Genomic DNA, 21,893 nt, shown 5'->3' on the forward strand with positions numbered 1-21,893 from the left:
ATAGTTTATCAACTTATTGTAAGTCCTAAAAAATTAGCATTTACAAAGTACTTGATAAAAATATCTTTTAAAAGTTGTCAAGAGGTACATAAAAGCATCCTCAAATGTTCATGTCAGTTCATATGCACCTGTCATCATCTACTGATTCAATTCTGTGCCTGTAAAAGGGAAAAGGGAAAATGTTATACCAGTCTGCCTTTTATAAAGAAAGACTAATCCTACTTCAACTTCTCTAAACAAATTTTCAGCACTCGCCATCTTTCCTTTTGCTACAAAGGTTTGAAGCAGACAAAATGGGTTATTTAACAACTATTGTATTATAGACAGGACAACTATAAATATTCTTGCATTTACAGGTTCCTGGTTTGTAAAAGCCATAGAAACCTTACCTGCAAGCTTCCATTGTTCACAATGAAAAGCACCACACTACTACCTGTTCCTATTCACTGCATATGCAGAATGCTCTACTGTACCCTTAACTTTCACTGTTTCAATCTGCCCTTTTACTGACATGTGCTGGGTGGGACACTTCTGGATGTTGAAACACTAACAGTTGAGCGAGAGATGAGAATCTGTAGTAACATTACGGGGCAACAAAAAGAAGTATTATGAACATGCTTTCAACAGCTCAGAAACTGAATTGTAAAACACTGACTGAATCAGCAGGACATATAAAGTACCTCTTCAGCTTTACTTTCACCATTTTCAGATGGTGTAGTACCTTCCTTTGCAGATTCCTGTTTTTCATCCTTCTTCCCTTTAGAACCTTTATTAGCCTTTGTTCCAGGTTCCTTCTGATAACAGATCAAATGTACAAAATGATTTATTATACACTGGAGAAAGCACCTAGGTCAAACTCTCCAGAAATAATACAAGATACTTGCTTTTAATTCTCTTTGAGAAGACATTAGGATATGTTTCTGAGGTTATACATAGCCACAAAGTTACAGAGATGAGAAAATTTTGGTGAAAACCCATCCTACTCTGATGCATACCTTCAAGGTATCTTTGGCCGTCATGTCACATTCGGAATTGGACTCTTATGTTATTTATAAGATTATTATAGCTGTCATTGTGTAAACTTTAGTTGAATCAACACTACAAAGGCTATAAAAAACCAGCATAGCAAATGGCAAGTCGCAACTCTTGTTACTATCTAATAACTAAATGAGAATCCCTCATCACATGAGAAATACAGAAACGGAATCAAAACTATGCTGACTGGCAAGAAATACTAAATGACATTTTACAGGAACAACAAATGACTAGCTTCTGAGCAGCAGTAATTGTGACCTCCCATATTTTTGGCAGGAGAATGAGATTGGTTGTATTTCCCAAGAATCTTGCGTGTGGTAGCAGTTTAATTATCCCGATGTTACAGAGAGTAGCATTAGGACAACTAGAGTTAGGTCTGACAAGATACCCTATGACTGCAGTAACCATCAGTATCTCACAAAAATGCAGTTTATAGTCTACTCTGTAATTTGAAAACCTGTGATAGGTAACGGAATGCTAGGGGTGCATGAAGAAATGAAACCTTGCCAAAGTTTCTCACATCTAGGATGTTCTGACAGACTCTGCTCATAGATATATACAAAATCTGTGACAAAGAACCATGTTATTTTTACAATTAAAAATAAATTTTTAAAAACCGCCAAATGCCTTTTAGCACAATTTAAATTTTAGCATAGCAAATCTATGTGATTTGACACTACTATAAATTTTTCCTACCATTAAATCTGAAAGATATAAAAGTATACTTTACTTTGCCACAATAATTTGTACTTTTCCCTTCTTTTGGCCCATTTCAAGAAGAAAAGGAAAAGAGAGATTTAAGGAGTATTAGGTAAGTTTGCTGCTTTGAGTTGTTTATAAAAAGTAATAAAAGTAGTACAAATAAACATGTTTCTATCATGGGAACATATTTCTTTTGTGTACAAGAAAGGAAATGAGATAACTCATGCTTTTTTCTCCTGTCTCCAAAAGAAATGTAAATATCTTATTACTGTTGGTTAATCTAAATATCTAAGTACCTAAATATTATCTAATATAGTGTTATTTTACCACATCAAATAATAAATTGGAAAGTGTCCATAGATAGAGAAAAGTAATCGAAAAGAACATGGAATAGGCTATTGGATGAAATTTCAATAAATAATCCAGAGCAACATTCCCAGCCTATAGCTTGTTCATATCTTAGACCAGGGGTGTCAAAATGCCAGCCCGCAGGCCAGATGCGTCATGCCAAAACCGCGCCCACTCCATTGCCAGCAATGGAAATAAAAATGGAATATGTTGCGACACGTCATGTGATGTTGCGAGTTTGACGCCCGTCTTAGACTAAACACACTAATATAGGATTGGATCTGGATCCTGCCTCAAATAGATGAGAACCTTCAGACCTAAGGAAGAATTTTGCTACAGAAGGGAAGAGCACTGTTGTCAATTCCACTGCACTCCTTTGTATCCTACTTTCTGGAGACTTCTTAAAAACAGAGATAAAGTTTGACCTACAAGTTGGAAAACTGGTGAAAATCACACTAGATTATCCTTTCCGCTATTCTTTACCCTATTTGTAAATAAAAGAAAATGGGATTTATTGCCAGATCAAAAGGCAGAAGGTTACGCCCTAAAGAATGTTGGAATGGTGTTATCTTAGGTTGAACAATTACCTTGTGATACATATTTTACTGAATTAAAAACAGGGAGACTTATTTCTTTATAAATATGCATAGGATCCATTGTGAGTACTCTTACACCAAGAAAGCCATTCTAACCAATTGGTTAATTATATTTAACGTTAATTAATATTCCCCAATGGAAGACCTCATTAATCTATAGTGCTGCACCCAAAACAAATGGCATTGTCAACTGTGATATTATGTTTATATCCTGCCTTTGCTCCATTAGCAAAGAACTAAGTAGAATTTTCTTCCTATTTTATCTCAAAAACATCTTCTGATGATATTAACTAGCTCAGCAACACCCAGTGGGCTTCATTGGCATATTTCATATTAATATACATTATCAATATACCAGACACATGTCCTTCCTAGTTGGTCAATGCCTCATGATCGCTGACAAGCAGCTGGGTCCAACAGTATTACAAGTGAATTCTTCCTTGCAGAAAGGAAGGTTTTCACCTGCCCTAAAGGAAGTGATGGTCTACCCCCTGCCCAAGAGGTGGATCCAGCAGTACTGGATGATTTCTGTTCAGTTTCCATTTTTCCCTTTGGGGAAAGTTGTTAAGAAGGTGCTAGGCCTATATCTCTGTAAGAATGAGATGTGTTTGGGTTCTCATAATAAAGAAATTTGTAATATTGTACATTTACATCAGCAATAAGAAATTATAACAAAGTAAGGTAAAAGGTAAAGGTTCCCCCGCACATGCGTGCTAGTCATTTCCGACTCTAGGGGCTGGTGCTCATCTCCATTTCAAAGCCGAAGAGCCAGCGCTTGTCCAAGGACATCTCCGTGGTCATGTGGCTGGCATGACTAGACGCCAAAGGCGCACGGAATGCTGTTACCTTCCCACCATAGTGGTCCCTATTTTTCTACTTGCATTTTTATGTGCTTTCGAACTGCTAGGTTGGCAGAAGCTGGGACGAGTAACAGACGCTCACTCTGTTACGCGGCACTCGGGATTTGACCCGCCAAACTGCCGACCTTCTGATCGACAAGCTCAGTGTCCTAACCCACTGAGCCACCGCGTCCCCTGTAACAAAGTACAGCTAATCTATTCTCCAATACATGTTCTATACCTTCCTCAGTTATGATTTTCCAAAATAGAATACATTGATTTATTGTTCCACTTTCCACAATAATTAGCCTTTTCTCCTTTTGAGTACAGATAAAGGTGGTCCTCACTTAACCACCGCTTGTTGAATGACTATTCAAACTGATGATGGTGCTGAACAAGTGGCACTATGACTGGTCCTTGTGCTTAAAATGATTACAATGTGACAATGAATGCAAGCTGGGGGCCCTCGGCAATCAAAACACAATTACAATGTCTGAGCATCCCATGATCACATAATTGCCATTTGTGATGATCTTTGCTGGCTTCCTAAAGCAAAGTCAATGGGGAAGCCAGAGGAGGAAGCAAATGGTGACCACTTGATATTATGCTTAACAAAGGCATGGGATTTCTTAATAAGGGTAACCGGATGTACCATCATTTCCATCACTAAGCATTGTAGTCTCCTGACATCATGCTTTATGACTGCATCGCTTTGTGACAGAAATTCGCTACCAATTACTTTGGTTAAGTGAAGACCATCTGTACGGTCTATGCTGATAATGATGCGTTAACATGACAATTTCTGGCATAAAAACCTACAATTTACTATTATTATTTCTAGTGTTAACAATTGTGCTTTAAATGTTGGTGAAGAAAAATCTGATCAGATAACTGGAGAAATCTAATTTCTAGCCTGTATGAATGCAATGGTCACTGAGTGAATTTAGACCAGTCTCTTTTTTCTCCCCAAACTATTGCAGAGAATCCTTACTGTGAAAATGAAATAAGAGGTATCCCCTACACATACCACTTTGAGCTCCTTACAGAAAAAGCAAGATTAAACCAGACCAAAAGGATGCTTAAGAAAATATGAAAATATTTACTACATGTGGTTAAAAAAAATGAATGTTTTACCTTAGCACTTTTCCTTGGCTTAGACTCAGGTTTTGATAGAGCAGGTTTCTAGAAAATATTTACACAGAATGCAACCATTAGCATAGGTACTAAGAAACATTAAGTTACTCCTTCTCCTTTCCTTCTTATTGTGATAAGAAAAGAACTGATGTCTGTAAACCCACTTCGCCTTTGTAAAAATTAGTTCCTATGCCTTATTCAGAAACATTTTATGTTTCTTTTCCTATAAATTATAAATGTACTGCAAGAAACTCTTCCTGGTAATCTGAATTAGATATATCATTTTCTCTTTCTAGTTTAAAAATACTATTTCCTGTAAAAAGGAAAAAAATGAAGCCCCTATCAACAAATATTTATCAGATTAGTCATTGCTGGTATTAATTGATTAGTTATGAATGAACCTGGACTTAACAAATCAAATTTAATATGATCCAAATTTAATATGACCTGCAATGTCTTCCATATATCCTGAAAATTGTGTCCAGCCAGATGACCTGTGAGAATGTTCATGTCCCAGTGTTATGCCTAGGGTTACATTATGCCCACAAGAACTTCTCATGGTACCCACAAGAGTATTTCTTGAAGGAGATGGGTGGAACATGAATATACCGAATATGTCTGTGTGTCTCTTCTTGAGAGTAAGAGGATTGTAACTTTTTTTCTTCTTTTAAGCTTCTTTGAAAATTGAGCTAGCCTGAGCATTTTCTTTCTTTGGGACTATTTTCCCAAACATTTCTAAAGAACAGACTGGCTCAGGCACCCAGAAAAGCTTTACCTCACGAACCGGCAGCTTGCTTACTGGCTCTGTATCAACTCAGGTGGGAATGGGGGCACTTGAAACCAAGGGCTGGGAGACAACAGAACTGTGGAATCAACTGCCAACGGAACTCCGGACTGCCCCCGACCTTCGTTCATTTTGCCGGGACCTAAAAACCTGGCTCTTTGAGCTATCTGGTCTGGACTGAGGGGTTTAATGTTTTTAAATTGTGATTTTAATTTTTTGCAGCTAGACTTAATTTAATTTTAATTTTATATTGTATTGTTTTTAAATTTTGCCTTGTAAACCGCCCTGAGTCCTTTGGGAGTAGGGCGGTATATAAACCGAATAAATAAATAAATATAATTGCAAACAATTATTTTTATTTTTATTAAAAGGAGTGGGAAAGAAAAGTAAAAATTGGTTTGTTTGATGCTGCCACTTAAGGCCAAAAGGCAAAGCAGGGAACAAGAAGAACGAAGAAAGAAACAAACAAGACAAAAGGAGTTTATTATGAATGAGTTTTTCACAAAATGCTGTGGGTAGACAGATCTCTGAGACAACTATATTCTATTTTCTTGTCCTACAGCTATTGGACTGAGCTGGCCATCAAATCTACACAAACAACCAAGGGTTCCCCTAGAGTCAAAAGGGTAAGGGGCCTCTGTTCTAGCCTTTGGGTAGCGATACCTTCCATCAAAAGAAAGAAAATTAATTTGGAGCTTAGGAAGAAAGGCAGTAAGAAATGTAACTTTTTGCAAATCTTAAGAAACAATATTGATTAAATGTGTAGGAGAGTTTGTATTTGTCCAATCAGTTGTGCTCCACATGTATATTTACAGATGCAGTAAATGTTATAACAGTGTCCTAGATATCCAGTGTTCTCAGCTTCAAAATAAACTTCAACTGTACAAAGCTGCTTTGGGGCTTTCCAATGTTCCTGGAAGTGAAAAATGCAGCAATCCTTGGTTATTTCAGATAAGAATTAATCTACATTATCCTCTCTTGTGGGTAATTTTAAAAAAAGAAATTAAGGTATTATTTTACCTATCTTCATATGGCATAACCAATACTTGCATGGATTGGATTAAGAAATATTGGGGCTTCATATTTACAGAGAAACTCTTATAAATACTTACAGCTGATAATCTTGCAGATCGTCTTGTTGGCTATAAAACAGAAATAAAATTTCTTTGTAGATTCATGGTACTACCGTAGGTAAAAGGGGATTGAGGGTGGTGGTGGTGGTTGTCATTCATTTGCCAATAAAATATACATCAAAAGCAGAAGCCTTTCATATCTTATGCTAAAGTACCGTATATACTTGAGTATAAGCCGACTCGAGTATAAGCCGAGACCCCCAATTTCACCCCCAAAAACTGGAAAAAGTTATTGACTCGAGTATAAGCCGATCCGCCGTTCTGCAAGCCTCTGCCGCCAGCAGAGGCTCGATCCGCCACTTTGCAAGCCTGAATACACAGGAATACCCTGTGTGGCCGCGGCTCGTCGGCAGGTCTCCGTTCCTCCTGCCGACCTTTGGGGAGGTTTGGGCGCCTCCCCAAACCTCCCCAAACGTCGGCAGGTCTCCGTTCCTCCTGCCGACCTTTGGGGAGGTTTGGGCGCCTCCCCAAACCTCCCCAAACCTCGGCAGGTCTCCGTTCCTCCTGCCGACCTTTGGGGAGGTTTGGGCGCCTCCCCAAACCTCCCCAAACCTCGGCAGGTCTCCGTTCCTCCTGCCGACCTTTGGGGAGGTTTGGGCGCCTCCCCAAACCTCGGCAGGTCTCCGTTCCTCCTGCCGACCTTTGGGGAGGTTTGGGCGCCTCCCCAAACCTCTGCAGGTCTCCGTTCCTCCGCGCAGACCTGCCGACCTTTGGGGAGGTTTGGGCGCCTCCCCAAACCTCCCCAAACCTCGGCAGGTCTCCGTTCCTCCTGCCGACCTTTGGGGAGGTTTGGGCGCCTCCCCAAACCTCGGCAGGTCTCCGTTCCTCCTGCCGACCTTTGGGGAGGTTTGGGCGCCTCCCCAAACCTCGGCAGGTCTCCGTTCCTCCTGCCGACCTTTGGGGAGGTTTGGGCGCCTCCCCAAACCTCGGCAGGTCTCCGTTCCTCCTGCCGACCTTTGGGGAGGTTTGGGCGCCTCCCCAAACCTCCCCAAACCTCGGCAGGTCTCCGTTCCTCCGCGCAGACCTGGCGACCTTTGGGGAGGTTTGGGCGCCTCCCCAAACCTCGGCAGGTCTCCGTTCCTCCTGCCGACCTTTGGGGAGGTTTGGGCGCCTCCCCAAACCTCCCCAAACCTCTGCAGGTCTCCGTTCCTCCGCGCAGACCTGCCGACCTTTGGGGAGGTTTGGGCGCCTCCCCAAACCTCCCCAAACCTCGGCAGGTCTCCGTTCCTGTTTGGGGAGGTTTGGGCGCCTCCCCAAACCTCCCCAAACCTCGGCAGGTCTCCGTTCCTCCGCGCAGAACTGCCGACGTTTGGGGAGGTTTGGGGAGGCGCCCAAACCTCCCCAAAGGTCGGCAGGAAGAACGGAGACCTGCCGAGGTTTGGGGAGGTTTGGGGAGGCGCCCAAACCTCCCCAAAGGTCGGCAGGTCTGCGCGGAGGAACGGAGACCTGCCGAGGTTTGGGGAGGTTTGGGGAGGCGCCCAAACCTCCCCAAACAGGAACGGAGACCTGCCGAGGTTTGGGGACGTTTGGGGAGGCGCCCAAACCTCCCCAAAGGTCGGCAGGTCTGCGCGGAGGAACGGAGACCTGCCGAGGTTTGGGGAGGTTTGGGGAGGCGCCCAAACCTCCCCAAACAGGAACGGAGACCTGCCGAGGTTTGGGGACGTTTGGGGAGGCGCCCAAACCTCCCCAAACAGGAACGGAGACCTGCCGAGGTTTGGGGAGGTTTGGGGAGGCGCCCAAACCTCCCCAAACAGGAACGGAGACCTGCCGAGGTTTGGGGAGGTTTGGGGAGGCGCCCAAACCTCCCCAAAGGTCGGCAGGAGGAACGGAGACCTGCCGAGGTTTGGGGAGGCGCCCAAACCTCCCCAAACGTCGGCAGGTCTGCGCGGAGGAACGGAGACCTGCCGAGGTTTGGGGAGGCGCCCAAACCTCCCCAAACGTCGGCAAGTCTCCGTTCCTCCGCGCCCTGCCTGCCTGCTTCTTTCCGCTGCGGAAAGAAGCAGGCAGGCAAGGCGCGGAGTTTGGGGAGGTGCGCGCGCACCTCCTCAAACCTCCCCAAACTTCGGCAGGTCTCGGACGGCGGTGGCTTGGGAGAGGTGCGGGCGATCCCGGAAGCACCAAAGCCTCGGCCGCGCACAAGTCCTCGGTAAGTTTTTTTGTTGACTGGAGTATAAGCCGAAGTGGAATTTTTCAGCCCAAAAAGTGGGCTGAAAAATTCGGCTTATACTCAAGTATATACGGTATTTACCGGTACATTTTGTGGAATTACTTTAGATACGTGCAATGTACTTAAGTAGCATAACTTAATTGTTACACTTGGAAATATTATCTTCCTTTTTTTCTCCATTGTAATGGAAATATTTTGTGGTGGGATCAGGGCTAAAGATTTGACAGATTATACTCCAAAGTAGAGTGTAAATCAATAGTACTTTCAATTTGGTAGCCAAATAATATTCACTATGTGACTTCTGGAGCTTTCTAAAATTAAAAATGACATGTTATATTAATGTTCCAATACAAGATAATATACAGGTAAATATCTTGCATAGCTAAACCAACCTTCCCCTCCCAACCTGGAGCACTCCAGATGAGATCAACTACAACTCCAGGAAGCACAGTTGTAGCCCAACGTAACTAGAAGGCATTAGATGGTGGAAGGGTGAATCCAGATAGACATACAGGTAGACAAACGGCTAAAATATAATTTTTTTATGTCATAGTCTAAACCAGCCGGCCCACTGCTCACACAGCTCACTTCTGTACCAGCCACAGCGTGATAGTGGGCCACGGCCCAGTGGTTGAGGATCCCTGTTCTATACAGCACTGGTTATTAATATTTGGTGCTTGTGACAATAGACATTAATATTTTTGTTTGATTTATTATTTCCTTTAGAATACAGCCTATAAACTTGAAAAATTCTAACTGAAAGCTGATATTACATGTAAACTTACTGTATTTTCCGGCGTATAAGACGACTGGGCGTATAAGACGACCCCCTACATTTCCTGTTAAATTATAGGGTTTGGGCTATACTCGCCATATAAGACTACCCCTCTTCCAACGCACACCAAATAAAAATTAAAAAACATCAATTTGATTTTAATATGGTAATTTTAATTCAAATGCTTATGACATGTAGGTACTTAGTAGGAAAACTGTCACTTATAAACATAAGGCTGTTTGTCATCAAACATGTAAACATAAAACAGTGCAAGTGGATTAAACTTTTCCTAATTCACTCTAAAGCTTTCTCTGCGCAGAGCCTTAAGTAACACCAGCTGCTTGCAATTATTGCAGGTTCGCATCCCACCAGGCTCAAGGTTGACTCAGCCTTCCATCCTTCCGAAGTAGGTAAAATGAGGACCCAGATTGTTGGGGGCAATAAACTGACTTTGTAATAATGCTGCTTGGGGGGGGAAGCCCTAATAAGCAGGCATATACATAGAATGAAGGCTATTGCTAAGCACATTGATTTGTGCTTTAAATTGTAAGCCTCCCTGAGTCTTCAGAGAAGGGCGGGATATAAATGGGATTAAAAAAAAAAAGACCAAATGGGAGATCCGCTCCAGGTTTTCCAGCCAGCCTGCCCAGTTCCTGAGTCAAATGTGTCCTTAGAGCTAAGCAGCTGCTCTGACTGCTGCATTCCCTACCTGCCTTTCAAGTTGGGATAGACTACAGCTGCTCTTCAACTTTAGAAGGAAAGACGTCCAGACCCCAGCCTGTAAAAAATCACAGACTGCAGCTTCTTCTCCAATTGGTCCCACTTTCCCTGCACAGACAAAATGGGAGATCCGCTCCTGGTTTTCCAGCCAGCCCTGTCCCTAAAGTTTCAGCACCCGGCGTATAAGACGACCCCTGACTTTTGAGAAGATTTTCATGGGTTAAAAAGTCGTCTTATATGCCAGAAAATACGGTACATTGAAAATCTTCGGAAATCAAAAATTTCATTAAATGAAAAATGAGACAGGAGAATTTTAAGACATTTAGGACCTTAGGATATTGAGCTCCAGAAATAAAGGCTAAATACCATATTACGAATCTGGATCACTTGATTCTTTTTTCTTCCATTTTAACAAAACAATATGGATATGTACTATTGGTAAAATAACATTTTTATAATAATGTTATACATGGGAGGGAAGACAAGCTCATATCCAGCTGGAAGGTGTTACCATGTCCTGTTGCATTGCCTAAATGACAGCTTTCATGTTGCCACTGAATAAGCAAATGAGGGAATCAATGTTAGTGCAACACCTGTGCCAATGATAAGGCTCATGTGAAACACCAAAATGAATGAGGGGATATTGTCGTAAGAGTCACTGTCTTCTGCTATGCTTCTGGTTCCTGAATGTGCTAATGTCAGAACAACATACTGCTGCAGAAGCCACTGGTCACATTTCAGAATATTTTTTATGGTATACTGCAAAGAATTTGGTACTTTGGGCTTTGTTGTCCCAACTTATTTGCAGCACTGAAATATTCATTTGTGGAAGAATTTGCTTGTTAATATTGGAAAAGATCACTGGAGGCACCATTCCCCAGGATTTCAAACTCTCTTTTTCTCAATCTGTCACCTCAAAGCCTTCTAAGTCGCATTCACAGAGTAGGACTAAAAATGCAGACTGAAACTTGAAATTCAGGTCTGCCAACCAAGGGTTTTAAACTTCCTTGATATGTTAAAAATGATATTACCTAGCTGGATGCCTTTCAGATTTGTGGGGAATTTTTGTGAATTGTAGCCATCAAGCTGGAATAGGCTGTTACAGATCTTACCATTAACATCTGAATTATATCTCTTATTTCTAAAATTAGATTAAATGTCTTGCTGTATTGCTTGTGTATAGAGCCATTCTTTCTAGAATAGAATGTGATTTTAGGACAATTATCCCAAGTACATCATTGCAAGTATCTATTCAAAGCATTTCCCCTAAACATAATTAAAAAAATTTCTTTCCTCATTTTCATTCATTATCTATAAAATAGACCACTGCCTTGGAAATGATTGCCTCTAACCTGCAGGAAGGACTATCCAGGAGGGGGCCTGCAGCATGATGGAGGGGACTTCTATTCTTACAAACCTGTTCCACGTATAGTGTTGTTAGAAAGGAGGCCTCTGCTTTTAATTCACATTAGAATCACCCATTTTTTCCTAAGTCATTTTGAAAACCAGTTGAAGTTGAAGTGACAGTGTAAACAAATGTTTTACAAAATAAGGTAATCAATTAAATGTCCAATAGGTTGCCATCTTGGCAGCTATTCCAGTACAATACCCTAACATTTGTCCTTGTCAGTCTTTCCCCTTTTGGGTCTATGCAGCCACCAGATATGACAGATGTTCTACCAGTGGACTGATGCTGTATCAATTACCCAGTTTTTAAAGTCACACAAATGTAAGATTCCTTTGAAAAATGCACTTTTCTTTCTAAATATGCATTTAAAACTAGCAGCATTCAGGGAAAAATTTTGTGCAAGCTTCTTTACTGTAATGAAAGTAACTATTACAGTTAATGGAGAGCCTATATTTACATAGATGTTTACAGTGAGGATCCTGTACCAGAAAAAGGATTATTATTTAATTGCAGCAAATTAATAATTGCTGCACTTAAATAATAATTGTTTAAAAAAACAATTTCCTAGTTGTGGCTAACTCGTAGACATACCAAAAGTAAAACAAAACCTTTCATCCTTCTGGATATACTGAAAATACATGCACACTATAACAATCCAGCTTAATCCAGTTAGCATCACAAATTTTTACATATTCCTACAAGTAACAATTTTTTAAAAAAAAAAAATCCCTAGAGAACACTGGCTTGATTAAAAAGAGAGGCAATTCATGGTTAATTATTCAGGAAAGTTGCTTTGGTAAATTAAAATGTGCTTTCAAATTGTCAATGATTTTTTTTAAAAAATAGAAAGCATGCATTCATTTCAGCTGATCTGGAAACATTTTCTTAGTATATCCTGGTCAAATATGCCCATTATCACTTTATTACTAACGGCAACATCCATCAAATGTTCTTTACTGAACCGTTAGTTCAAAAATAAATCTGTCATAAAATCTACTTTTATGGAACTAAATGAACGTACAATCTAGAAAAAGAGCCCCAGTGAAACTAACAGGAGCTGTACTGATTTGTTCCCCGAATGTAAGGTTATAAAAAATGTGATTAAAAAAAACTTAAGCAAATATTAATTAGGGCTTGTTTGATGTTCAGTCACTTGAATGGATTTCCTAGGAACTAGACGTACCGTATTCTTCACGGAGAAGAAATTATTTATGTTCTGATGAAGTTCCTTGTTAGCCCTACGAGGTATATGAGACTTAGAAAATGATACCATATAGGTCAGGACTGTTTTTATTTTAACAGGTTCAATAACAGAAGTCTTGCACGTCTGAATGTGGTTCCCTTTATTTTCATATGAACCTGTAAGGACTTTGTGTGCAACGTTTTCTCAAGTTATTTCGAAGGCCTGGCTCAAGCCCTGCTTATTTAAGAAATGCCTTGGTAGCAGTTCTTTCTACTACCCTCAGGGCCATTCCCTATTCCCTCTACACATCTTGTCAATAAGATCTTTTCAAAAATGAACTTTCTTAGTTGCCAAAGCATAACATGCAATATTTCAGAAGAAAAAGGGAACAAACATTGCATAGATGATCAAAATACGTCACTGTGTTACATACAAGCCTTTGTATTTTCCATAGAAAAGCTACTCAGGTGAGTATATAAAGTGATATTCCAACAGATATTAGTGCAGAAGATTCTTTTTTAGAAGGTTCTAGGTCAGTGTCGCCTGTACCCAACATCCCTACTTGTCTATTTATTATTTGTTTGTTTGTATCCCACTTTTATTATTTCTACAAATAACTCAAGGTGGTAAACATATCCAACACTCCTTCCTCCTAGGAGCAAGGCTAATCTTAACTTATGTTGGCCCTGCTGCAGAGTAAATACAATTGTACTGTAATACAAATACTGCTTAGTTCAAGAATGTCTTTTAATATTACTACTGCTCCTGCTATTCTTACCAAATGGAGCTTCTGTCTTATTTCCCTTAAAATCAACTTCATTTATAATTGGAAAACATGCAAACAAGTGCAATAGATGTATTCTTGGCAGAAGGGGCGGGGAGAAGTGGGGGGGGGGAATTCCTTAAAAAAAGTGTGACAAGCAGAAAAAAACTACTTCAAGTTATTTCTAAAATATGCCAATATGAGGGACAATTCTAAGTCTGCGAAGCAGATTCCTCATTTAAGGTGCTTCAGTTCACCAGTGGAGTGAACTAACTTTGTACCAGATGGGAATGAGTTCTCTTGCAGAGCAGACATGTCCTTGGAGATAAGAGCATTCTATCTCTCACAGGCTTATTTGCACATTTCTTCTGCTTTTAAAATAAGGAAGTTATAATTTCAAAGGGGACTTATAAAGAGCAGCAGGTTACACTAAGACTTTAGAACTTGTGTATTCCATGCAAACATTAAAACAACTTGTGAACATGCAAGTGATTTTTAAGCAGTTGGCATTTGATCCTGTCCATACTGATGGACAGAGGCCTTAGCTTTGAGAGCTCTGCCACAGCCTAAACCCAAGTTACATTCCATCAGGCCATCGGACCTTCTGTCCAATCTTTGGGTAAAAAGGTTACACCTGAGTTGGTACCTTAGTTTGCACTATCTCATATTTGTATGCAAAGAATCTCTACAGGACAATATAAAGGGGTTTGGTTTTGTTCTCACATGTCATGGCACATCTGGGCATGAGGGCATCCAGTCAAAGCTGTGATCTGGTATATGAGGCTATGATTGCCTTAACTCTCTTAACTTTTTCTCTATTATGAATTAAGCTTCTTTGGGCAGCCTTACTGAATTTCAGTCACTGGAGCAACATGACTTGTGGAGGTTTGTACTGCCAAAGGTGTCCGCCTGACATGTGGAAATTATTGAAGAAGTTCTTCCTGCCTGGGAAAGAAATTATCTCTCAGTGTGCCCATTAACATAGTGGAAGAACTTTGAAAGGCCATCTGGGAACAACTGTTATAGCAAACGTAACTGACAGAACATTAAGCTTATTCCTGGGCATCTATTCCTAACCAAAATGATAAAAGATAAACTTACAACGCCGCACCTGACATTTCAAACTTCCGTCATAACATTGCACAGAAGTTTCTAAGGAGCATGTTTTGTCATTCCTCACTCCTTTGCATCAGGCTAAAAACCAGGAGACTGTCAATCAGGCTTGGCCAACAAGCTGGTTGGCCAATTCCTGTTGCAACCAATAGGTCAATATTTGTTGATCCTAAAAGAAGCACTCTGCCCTTGCAAAATCCTGTGACTTCCTGATTCACAGAGACATGCAGGTACTACCCAATCAATCAGACACTGTGATAGTAAACAAGGATATTGTTTATGAAAATGTTATGTTTCAAGGAAGAGGATTTTCTTAAATATACAAAATATATGAAGTGTTAACCAGCTGTCATGAAAGCACCACTACACTTTATTAGATAGACTGACTATCGCCACAGAGGAATGTAATTGTTTTTGTCTTTATTATCTTGCCATCAATAAAAGAAAGAATTGAAAACAATCAGACTTGCCTCTTGTTTTGTTATTTTTGCCGCATCCTTGGCTTCAGCACCCTCTGGGGACTAGAAAGAAAATTATACGATTAAGTATACTGCATTCTCCTTAGTTAAAACAGACAGTCAGAAATATAGAACCAAATGGAAATCTTATAGGTTATACTATTTCAATAAAAAAGACAATAAGATTTAATTCCATCCTTATTTCTAATGAGTCAGAGATCACCTGAGCATTAGATTATTATAATCTGAAGTGTTTTGAAGATATAAATATTCACAACGGATTAACAATTTTCTATTTTAACAAATATTTCTTTAAAAAAAGACTAAGGAGTGCTTTTAAGTAGAACCATTGAGTTACACGTGTTATATTCTAGTTTACTTTTCAGGTCAAATGAAAATGAAAAGAAAATCTATAATCCAATTCTGATGAAGATACTAAAACACAGAAGTATAACTATTTGTCTCCCATCCAGTCCTCAATAATGGAAACAGACAATATATCTTATTAGTAATACTACAAATTAAAATCTGTGGTAAGAAAAGAAAACCTTATTTTTTTTTCTTGAAGGAAAATTAAGTTTAGTTTAGTAGGACTCATTTCAACCAGGTGTATTTAAATCTAAATTCTTACTGGTAGAATAATGTTGCTTGGCTTGGATATTTTATAAGAATCTTTTGATGTTTAGGTGAACAATTCAAACTTCCAAAACTCTTATAAATAAATAAATATACATAATATTGCACTAAAACCATTTCAAAGCAGCAAAAAATGAGACACTAGTAAAGCCTCATCCGGACCTATGTCCCGTATGTAAATGGTACAGGAGGATCTACACAGCAGTTTGGAATATAATTTCAACACAGAATCAGCTAGGCAGGAAAGGGCATCTGCAGCAAGAGTAACTGGATTCCAAATGGGTGACATGATGGGACAGAGTATGTACAAGTAGTCCTCATTTAGCAATTCCCACATTTAGTAACCATCCAGTTACACTGATAATGAAAAAGTAACTTTGCGACCAGTCCTTGTATTTGTAACCTTTTCAGATCTGTAAAACAAAGAAGACTGTAAAATCATGAAGCTTCACTTAGTGACCAACAAATTGCCAATCCTAATTGAGGTTACTAAATGAGAACTACCTGTGTAAAAGGGGCAGCCTACAATCACCTGGTCATTTTGAAGCACTGACCATTGCTGTAAACATTTCTTGGGGCAGGAAAACATAGGTATAGGGCTTCCCAAACAATGCCTTTATCACACGTATTTTTTATGGAATAGAAATAAAGAACAAAATAAAAAAAGATAATTGATTTCCACAGTTCATGTCTTAGTTGGCTTTTCCAGGTTTCTTATAGTTGCTACAGACAAATTAAAACAGGCTTCACCACATAATGCCATGTAATATATTGGAACTACAACTCCCAGAATTCAACAACTAGAGCATGTCTATAACTGCAGCATTATAATACACCGCACCTGATGGGTTGTCCTAACTAGGACAGAGACTATTACACAAACTGTATTCCAGCAATCTCCAACGCTCCTGAAAATAAATAATGGCAGGTATTACTCCAGTAGTTCACACAGCAACTAAATTTGTTATAAATGGAAGGCAAAGCAAGGTATTTAGCTGGCAGCTTGTCTTGCTATGGTCCATTGGGTTGCAGAGTCAGGCATGACTTAGCAACTGAACACCAACAAACTAGTATCCATTTCCATTTTAAAAAAAATCCCACATTGGCTACTTGAAATCCCAAACCAACCAATGGTCTACCGGGTGGACTTTCCCCAAAATTTAAAGCAAGCAACATTTTTTCCCCACAACAACCAATAAAAGATTTCTCATCCATAATTTGTTACAGATTGCTAATAATGAGTCTTCTGGCAAAAAACGGGTTTCAACTGGAAATGCTTTGATGACAATCCAATCTGACACTGCAGTGCCTCAGTTGGATCAAAACACATCTGATGAATTCCTCTACTGGTAGTCCTTGACTTATGACTGGCCATTAGCAAGTATTTGAAGTTCTAATGGACCCCCAAAAGTTCTGAAGTTCTGACAGCCCCCCCTCCCCATGACATTTTAGGCATTTAGAAATTCTGATATTACCACCATTTGCAGCATCCTGTTGTCATGTGATCACAATTTACTTTTTTTTAAAAAAAAAAGGCATTTACTTCAGCAATGGGTTTGCTCAACGACTGCAGTTTACTTAATGACTGCCACAGAAAAGGTCATAAAATCAGGTCAGTCTCATGAGTGCTATCTTCACTCAAAACTATTCTCACTGCTTTATGCCTTTATTCCAAGTAAATGTGCTAAAGAAAAGAGGTTCCAGCTTTATGTCTCACTGGATGAATCAGTTAGCTACAAGCAAGAATGTAATCTTCATGAAAAACCCTTCCGCTAATAAAGAATGTGCTGTGTACGATTATGCTTCTCTCTGTGTGTGTGTGTGTGTGTGTTTGTGTGTGTGGTGTGTGGTGTGTGCGTCTACATTTTATTTTTTAAATTATCCATTTTTAAACCATTTGTTTAAACTTTATTAAATTCATGAATCTTAATAAGAATAATGGAAGAAACAGAATGTTTTAAATTAAACTATATCAGCACATTGCTGAAGCCTAAAAACGTAAAGCCAAACAACTTTATACAATTTATAAAATATATGCTGAATCAATTAAGAAGCTTGTAGTACAATACCCTGGGCTGGCTAAGTCTCACCCACCCACCCCCAACCCCCACCAGAAGAGAAGGTCTTTTCACCACGGGAGGCATTTCAGATTTGATAAAGAGGGTCACTGTGAAAATGCAAAGAGACGGTATGGTCTTCCCTCTTCCCAAGCCTCAAACTAATAGTTGTGCTAAGTTTGAGGATTCTCTGTACCATCTGAGGTTCTTCCTGTTTTTTTTTTTTTTTTTTGCAGGCAGCAACATCTGCAGATCAAAATCTATTCAGGGAACGCTTGAACCAGTGGAAAAGAAGCTGAGGAAGAGAATATCAACTCCATGATAGACTGTTTAATGCAAGGATTAACAATTTAAAGCCTTGCATTGTTGCAAATGTTTGGTGCAAATGTCAAAGTTGAAGGCTGGGAACTGAAGGAGGTGAAGGGTGAAATTGGATTCTCCAAGACTATCTTATCTAATTGTAAATTATTCTTTTGTTGTATCTCCTGAATTTAAATGCAATGTTGCTATGGGCTGGTGATGAGGCAAAATGTATTGATAAGCCTTGCCTTATTAACTGCTTCAATTACCATTCCTGCTGACTGAAGAGAAAATATTCCCAAATCAGGCCAAGAGCTGAGTGAAATTGTATTTGTGGAAAAATGGTTTTAAAAATGTAATTGTCATTTATCTGACCACCGTTTCATTCTCTTCAACCAGCAGGTCCAAGAGAATACTTTAGATTTTTGTACCCTACAGTTCAAAAAAAAAGTCTTCGTTTATAGTTTTACTTTGTTCCTTTCATTCCTTTCATAATTGCAAAATTAAAACGGCTCGCAAGGTGTCATCTGGCACAAATTTATTTTGTCAACTTGGTTTGACATACTACTTTTTCAAAAGCAGGCAGAACATCTAAAGGCAGTATGTGATCTAAAGATTTCCAAGGTATAGTATCTGCTTCAAAAAAAATCATTACAAAGAATGTACTTTATGTATATATACTGTGTGTGTATGCATATGCTACAGGACATATCACAAAACAGATATGGTCCCAACAATCTCATTTTGACATTAATGAAAAAATGCTTGTTAACATGGCAGGGTGGAGTTCTGTGTTACCTAAACACCCCAATTCAGTCAGCCTCTAAAGGTTTTAGCTGAGACCTCTCTAGGACAGTTTAGGGTCAAACTACCCTTATTTAAGCAGCCATGTCATACAAACTCAACAAAGATTGGGACTGTCAGCCCTAATTATCAAAAGAAAAATAAATTAGAAGCATTTCAAGCACATCATAGCTCCATGATGGAAGGCAATCAAATTATTGATATAAGTTCCAAGTAATGAAAGATTTCTCCATCCTTGTTAGTGCAATCAAATTATTGACTTAAGTTCCAAGTAATGGTTCATCTTTAAAGATTTCCATTGTGATAAAAGAAAGTGTTTACATTCTACAATTCCTTCAGAATTCTCTACTATGTCTCATATCATTCTAAGGGAGCCTTAACCCTCAGATCCAGTTTGATGGGTGTGGTGTGTAGAGGAGCTGCAAATGAAGACTTGCAATGCCCCCTTTTGTATGTGGAATACCACTTGAGGTTCCCAAGATAAAAGCTAATGACTGCATTCACAGATAATGCTAAACCAAGATGTTTTAACTATGTTTTTTTAATGAATCAGACTTCATTTCATAGATTTATTGGGCAAACTCATATATTAGCTAAATGAGAACAGTTCAAAAACAATATAGAACCACATTTTAATGTTTATAACTTGCGAAACAACTATTTTTTAATGTTCATTTTAGTCTAGCTGACTATGCAATGAACCATAACTATACAGTAATAATAATAAGCAAAGGTAGTACCAATAGTAATAGGCACCTTGGCTGCAATCTCAAAACAACTGGAACACCACTTGGAACACCTCTGGCCTCGACAGAATCACAATCGGTCGACTGCAAAAGCAGCTTTACTCAAAGCAGCTTCCATCCTTTAACACCATACCTTTAACAACATCAGACACCCACATCTGCCTATCCCAGGTCTTTGGGAAAGACTCAACAGGTGGATAAAAATGCCAAATCCAGTCTGAACACATAGCTGTCTGTACAATGAACTATAATAATAGTCTATTGATTAGGTATAAAATTTATTGAATATGTCAAGTTAAAATGCTATCTCGTATCCCAAACTGATTTAAGACAGTCCAAAATTCTCCAGAAAAACAATTCTGATGCAAGATGTTCCCAGAAAGCCTACATGATAGGTATAGAGATCAGTTCCAAGTAATAATAAAAAAATGACTGTCTCTATTGTGCCAAAAATCGCCATTTCTATTCCACTGCCAGTTCTTACACTATTTTCTTTTGTGGTACAAATCATGAAAAGGCTTGGTTTCAAACAAGAGTTCTTATTTTATGCAGTAATAAATCTATATTGTTTTCATTAATTTTATAACACATTACTGACATACTCATAAAGACCTTGCACTTGGCAATCCAGATGTCTGGCATGATACAAGAGAGATTAGCCACTTCTGGAAAATCAAGAAAATAATTTTGAACCCTGAATAAAATCATTGGGATTATATAGTTTTTAATTATCTTTAATTAATTAGTTCTAATACATTTGAAGGATATTTTTACAAAATACGTAAACTGAATTTGTAGGCATCAGCCTGAGTTTGGCAGATTGAAAATTAAACAGTTTCAATAACAGTTTTAGATATTTTCAGACCAAACTAAACAGTGTTAGAATGGCTACGCTAGAACTAAATACTATATATTTGTAAATCCAATGTTATACCCAGTTAATTGCTCTTTGTTGCCTTAAAATGCATATTTTAAAAAAAATATGAACCCCCAAAGACAAGAGTAAATATGTTTTTGAGGATATACAATTTTGTAATCTTAGGAAAAAAATATTTATATTCTATCCATCCATCCACCCACTCACCCTCCTACTGTACCTACCAATGAGTCGTGCAGAATCGAACCATCGGCCCATCTTGTCTAACGGACTATCAAACAAGTCACCTGGATTCATTTAGGAAGTTCAGAATCCTGAACAAGGAAATATTCACTTTCCTCTGTTGCTTCCCAGCAACCAGCACCTAAAGCATTCAGGAGGTAATAATAATTGAGTCAGCACCATTAGCTTACTGATAGCCTGGTACTCCATGAATCTGTCCAGTTCCCTTCCAAAATCATCCGAAGTGGCTGCCACTAGCACAACTGGTAGCAATGAATTCCAGTTTAAGAGAGTGTGGCATGAGAAAGTATTTCTTTCTGTCCATCCTGAATCTATCCACAAACCCTTCTGTTTCCTAACAGGAGTCATCTTGCATCAGTTCCCTAACCTTTAAAAATGACTCTTTCTCTATGTCTATTATAACAGTAAACAATTAAAAAAATATCTGACCCAATCATTATGTACTTTTTCCAATTGTGTTTCAAAAATCCATAGGGTGTGTTGCAGTGGGTTGATTCATTCTTTTATTTTTGTTGTTGTTAAGACAACCAAGTTAAAAGCCTGAAGAACACAAAGATTAAGACAAATAGCTCTCTAGCTCTTGTGGCCTACAAAAGGCAACACACAACCAATGGTCATGGCTTACTTCTTTTATGCTAACTTCGTATGCTGTGTTATTTTTCTACAGTGGAATAAAGTTATTATTAAATATTTAACAAACTATAATGCAAGGAAATGCAAGTGCATTTATGCTCTAAGAATACATGCTAGAGTCAGAGGAAGGCTCTGAGGAGTTCCAAGACTTACAGATGGACAAGGAACCTGGCCCCTCTACTTGCGCTCAGGCTGAGACACACCTGTGCTGGGAACCTGAGTTGGACAGTGATAAAGAACAGTTGGGCCAAATCCAGGATGCACGAAAGCGCAGGCAAGAGAAGCGAGTAGGACAGAGGAATGCAATGGGGCTGCTCCAAAGGCAAAGGAAAAGGCATTAGGAAGCCATGCCTTGGCTGAATTATAAAAGGGAAGGTGTAGGAGGTGCTGGTTGCTTGATTTTCACATACACCTCCAAACAATACACGCACTTGGGAAT

General features: G+C 39.2%; 1 protein-coding gene across 1 annotated transcript; it reads right to left on the bottom strand.

Moving 5' to 3' along the window:
* Positions 1–429: 429 nt before the first annotated feature.
* On the bottom strand, positions 430–20,932 carry HMGN3 (high mobility group nucleosomal binding domain 3; the record flags this gene model as incomplete). Its single annotated transcript, XM_081342491.1, is given in 8 exon segments — positions 430–512; positions 515–572; positions 681–794; positions 4,655–4,702; positions 6,551–6,580; positions 15,171–15,221; positions 16,636–16,702; positions 20,803–20,932. Coding segments are annotated over 8 exon segments (477 nt in total). The 5' UTR covers positions 20,829–20,932.
* Positions 20,933–21,893: the final 961 nt, after the last annotated feature.

The sequence above is a fragment of the Vipera berus genome (assembly GCF_964194415.1).
Source record: "Vipera berus genome assembly, chromosome: 1".
Taxonomy (NCBI): domain Eukaryota; kingdom Metazoa; phylum Chordata; class Lepidosauria; order Squamata; family Viperidae; genus Vipera; species Vipera berus.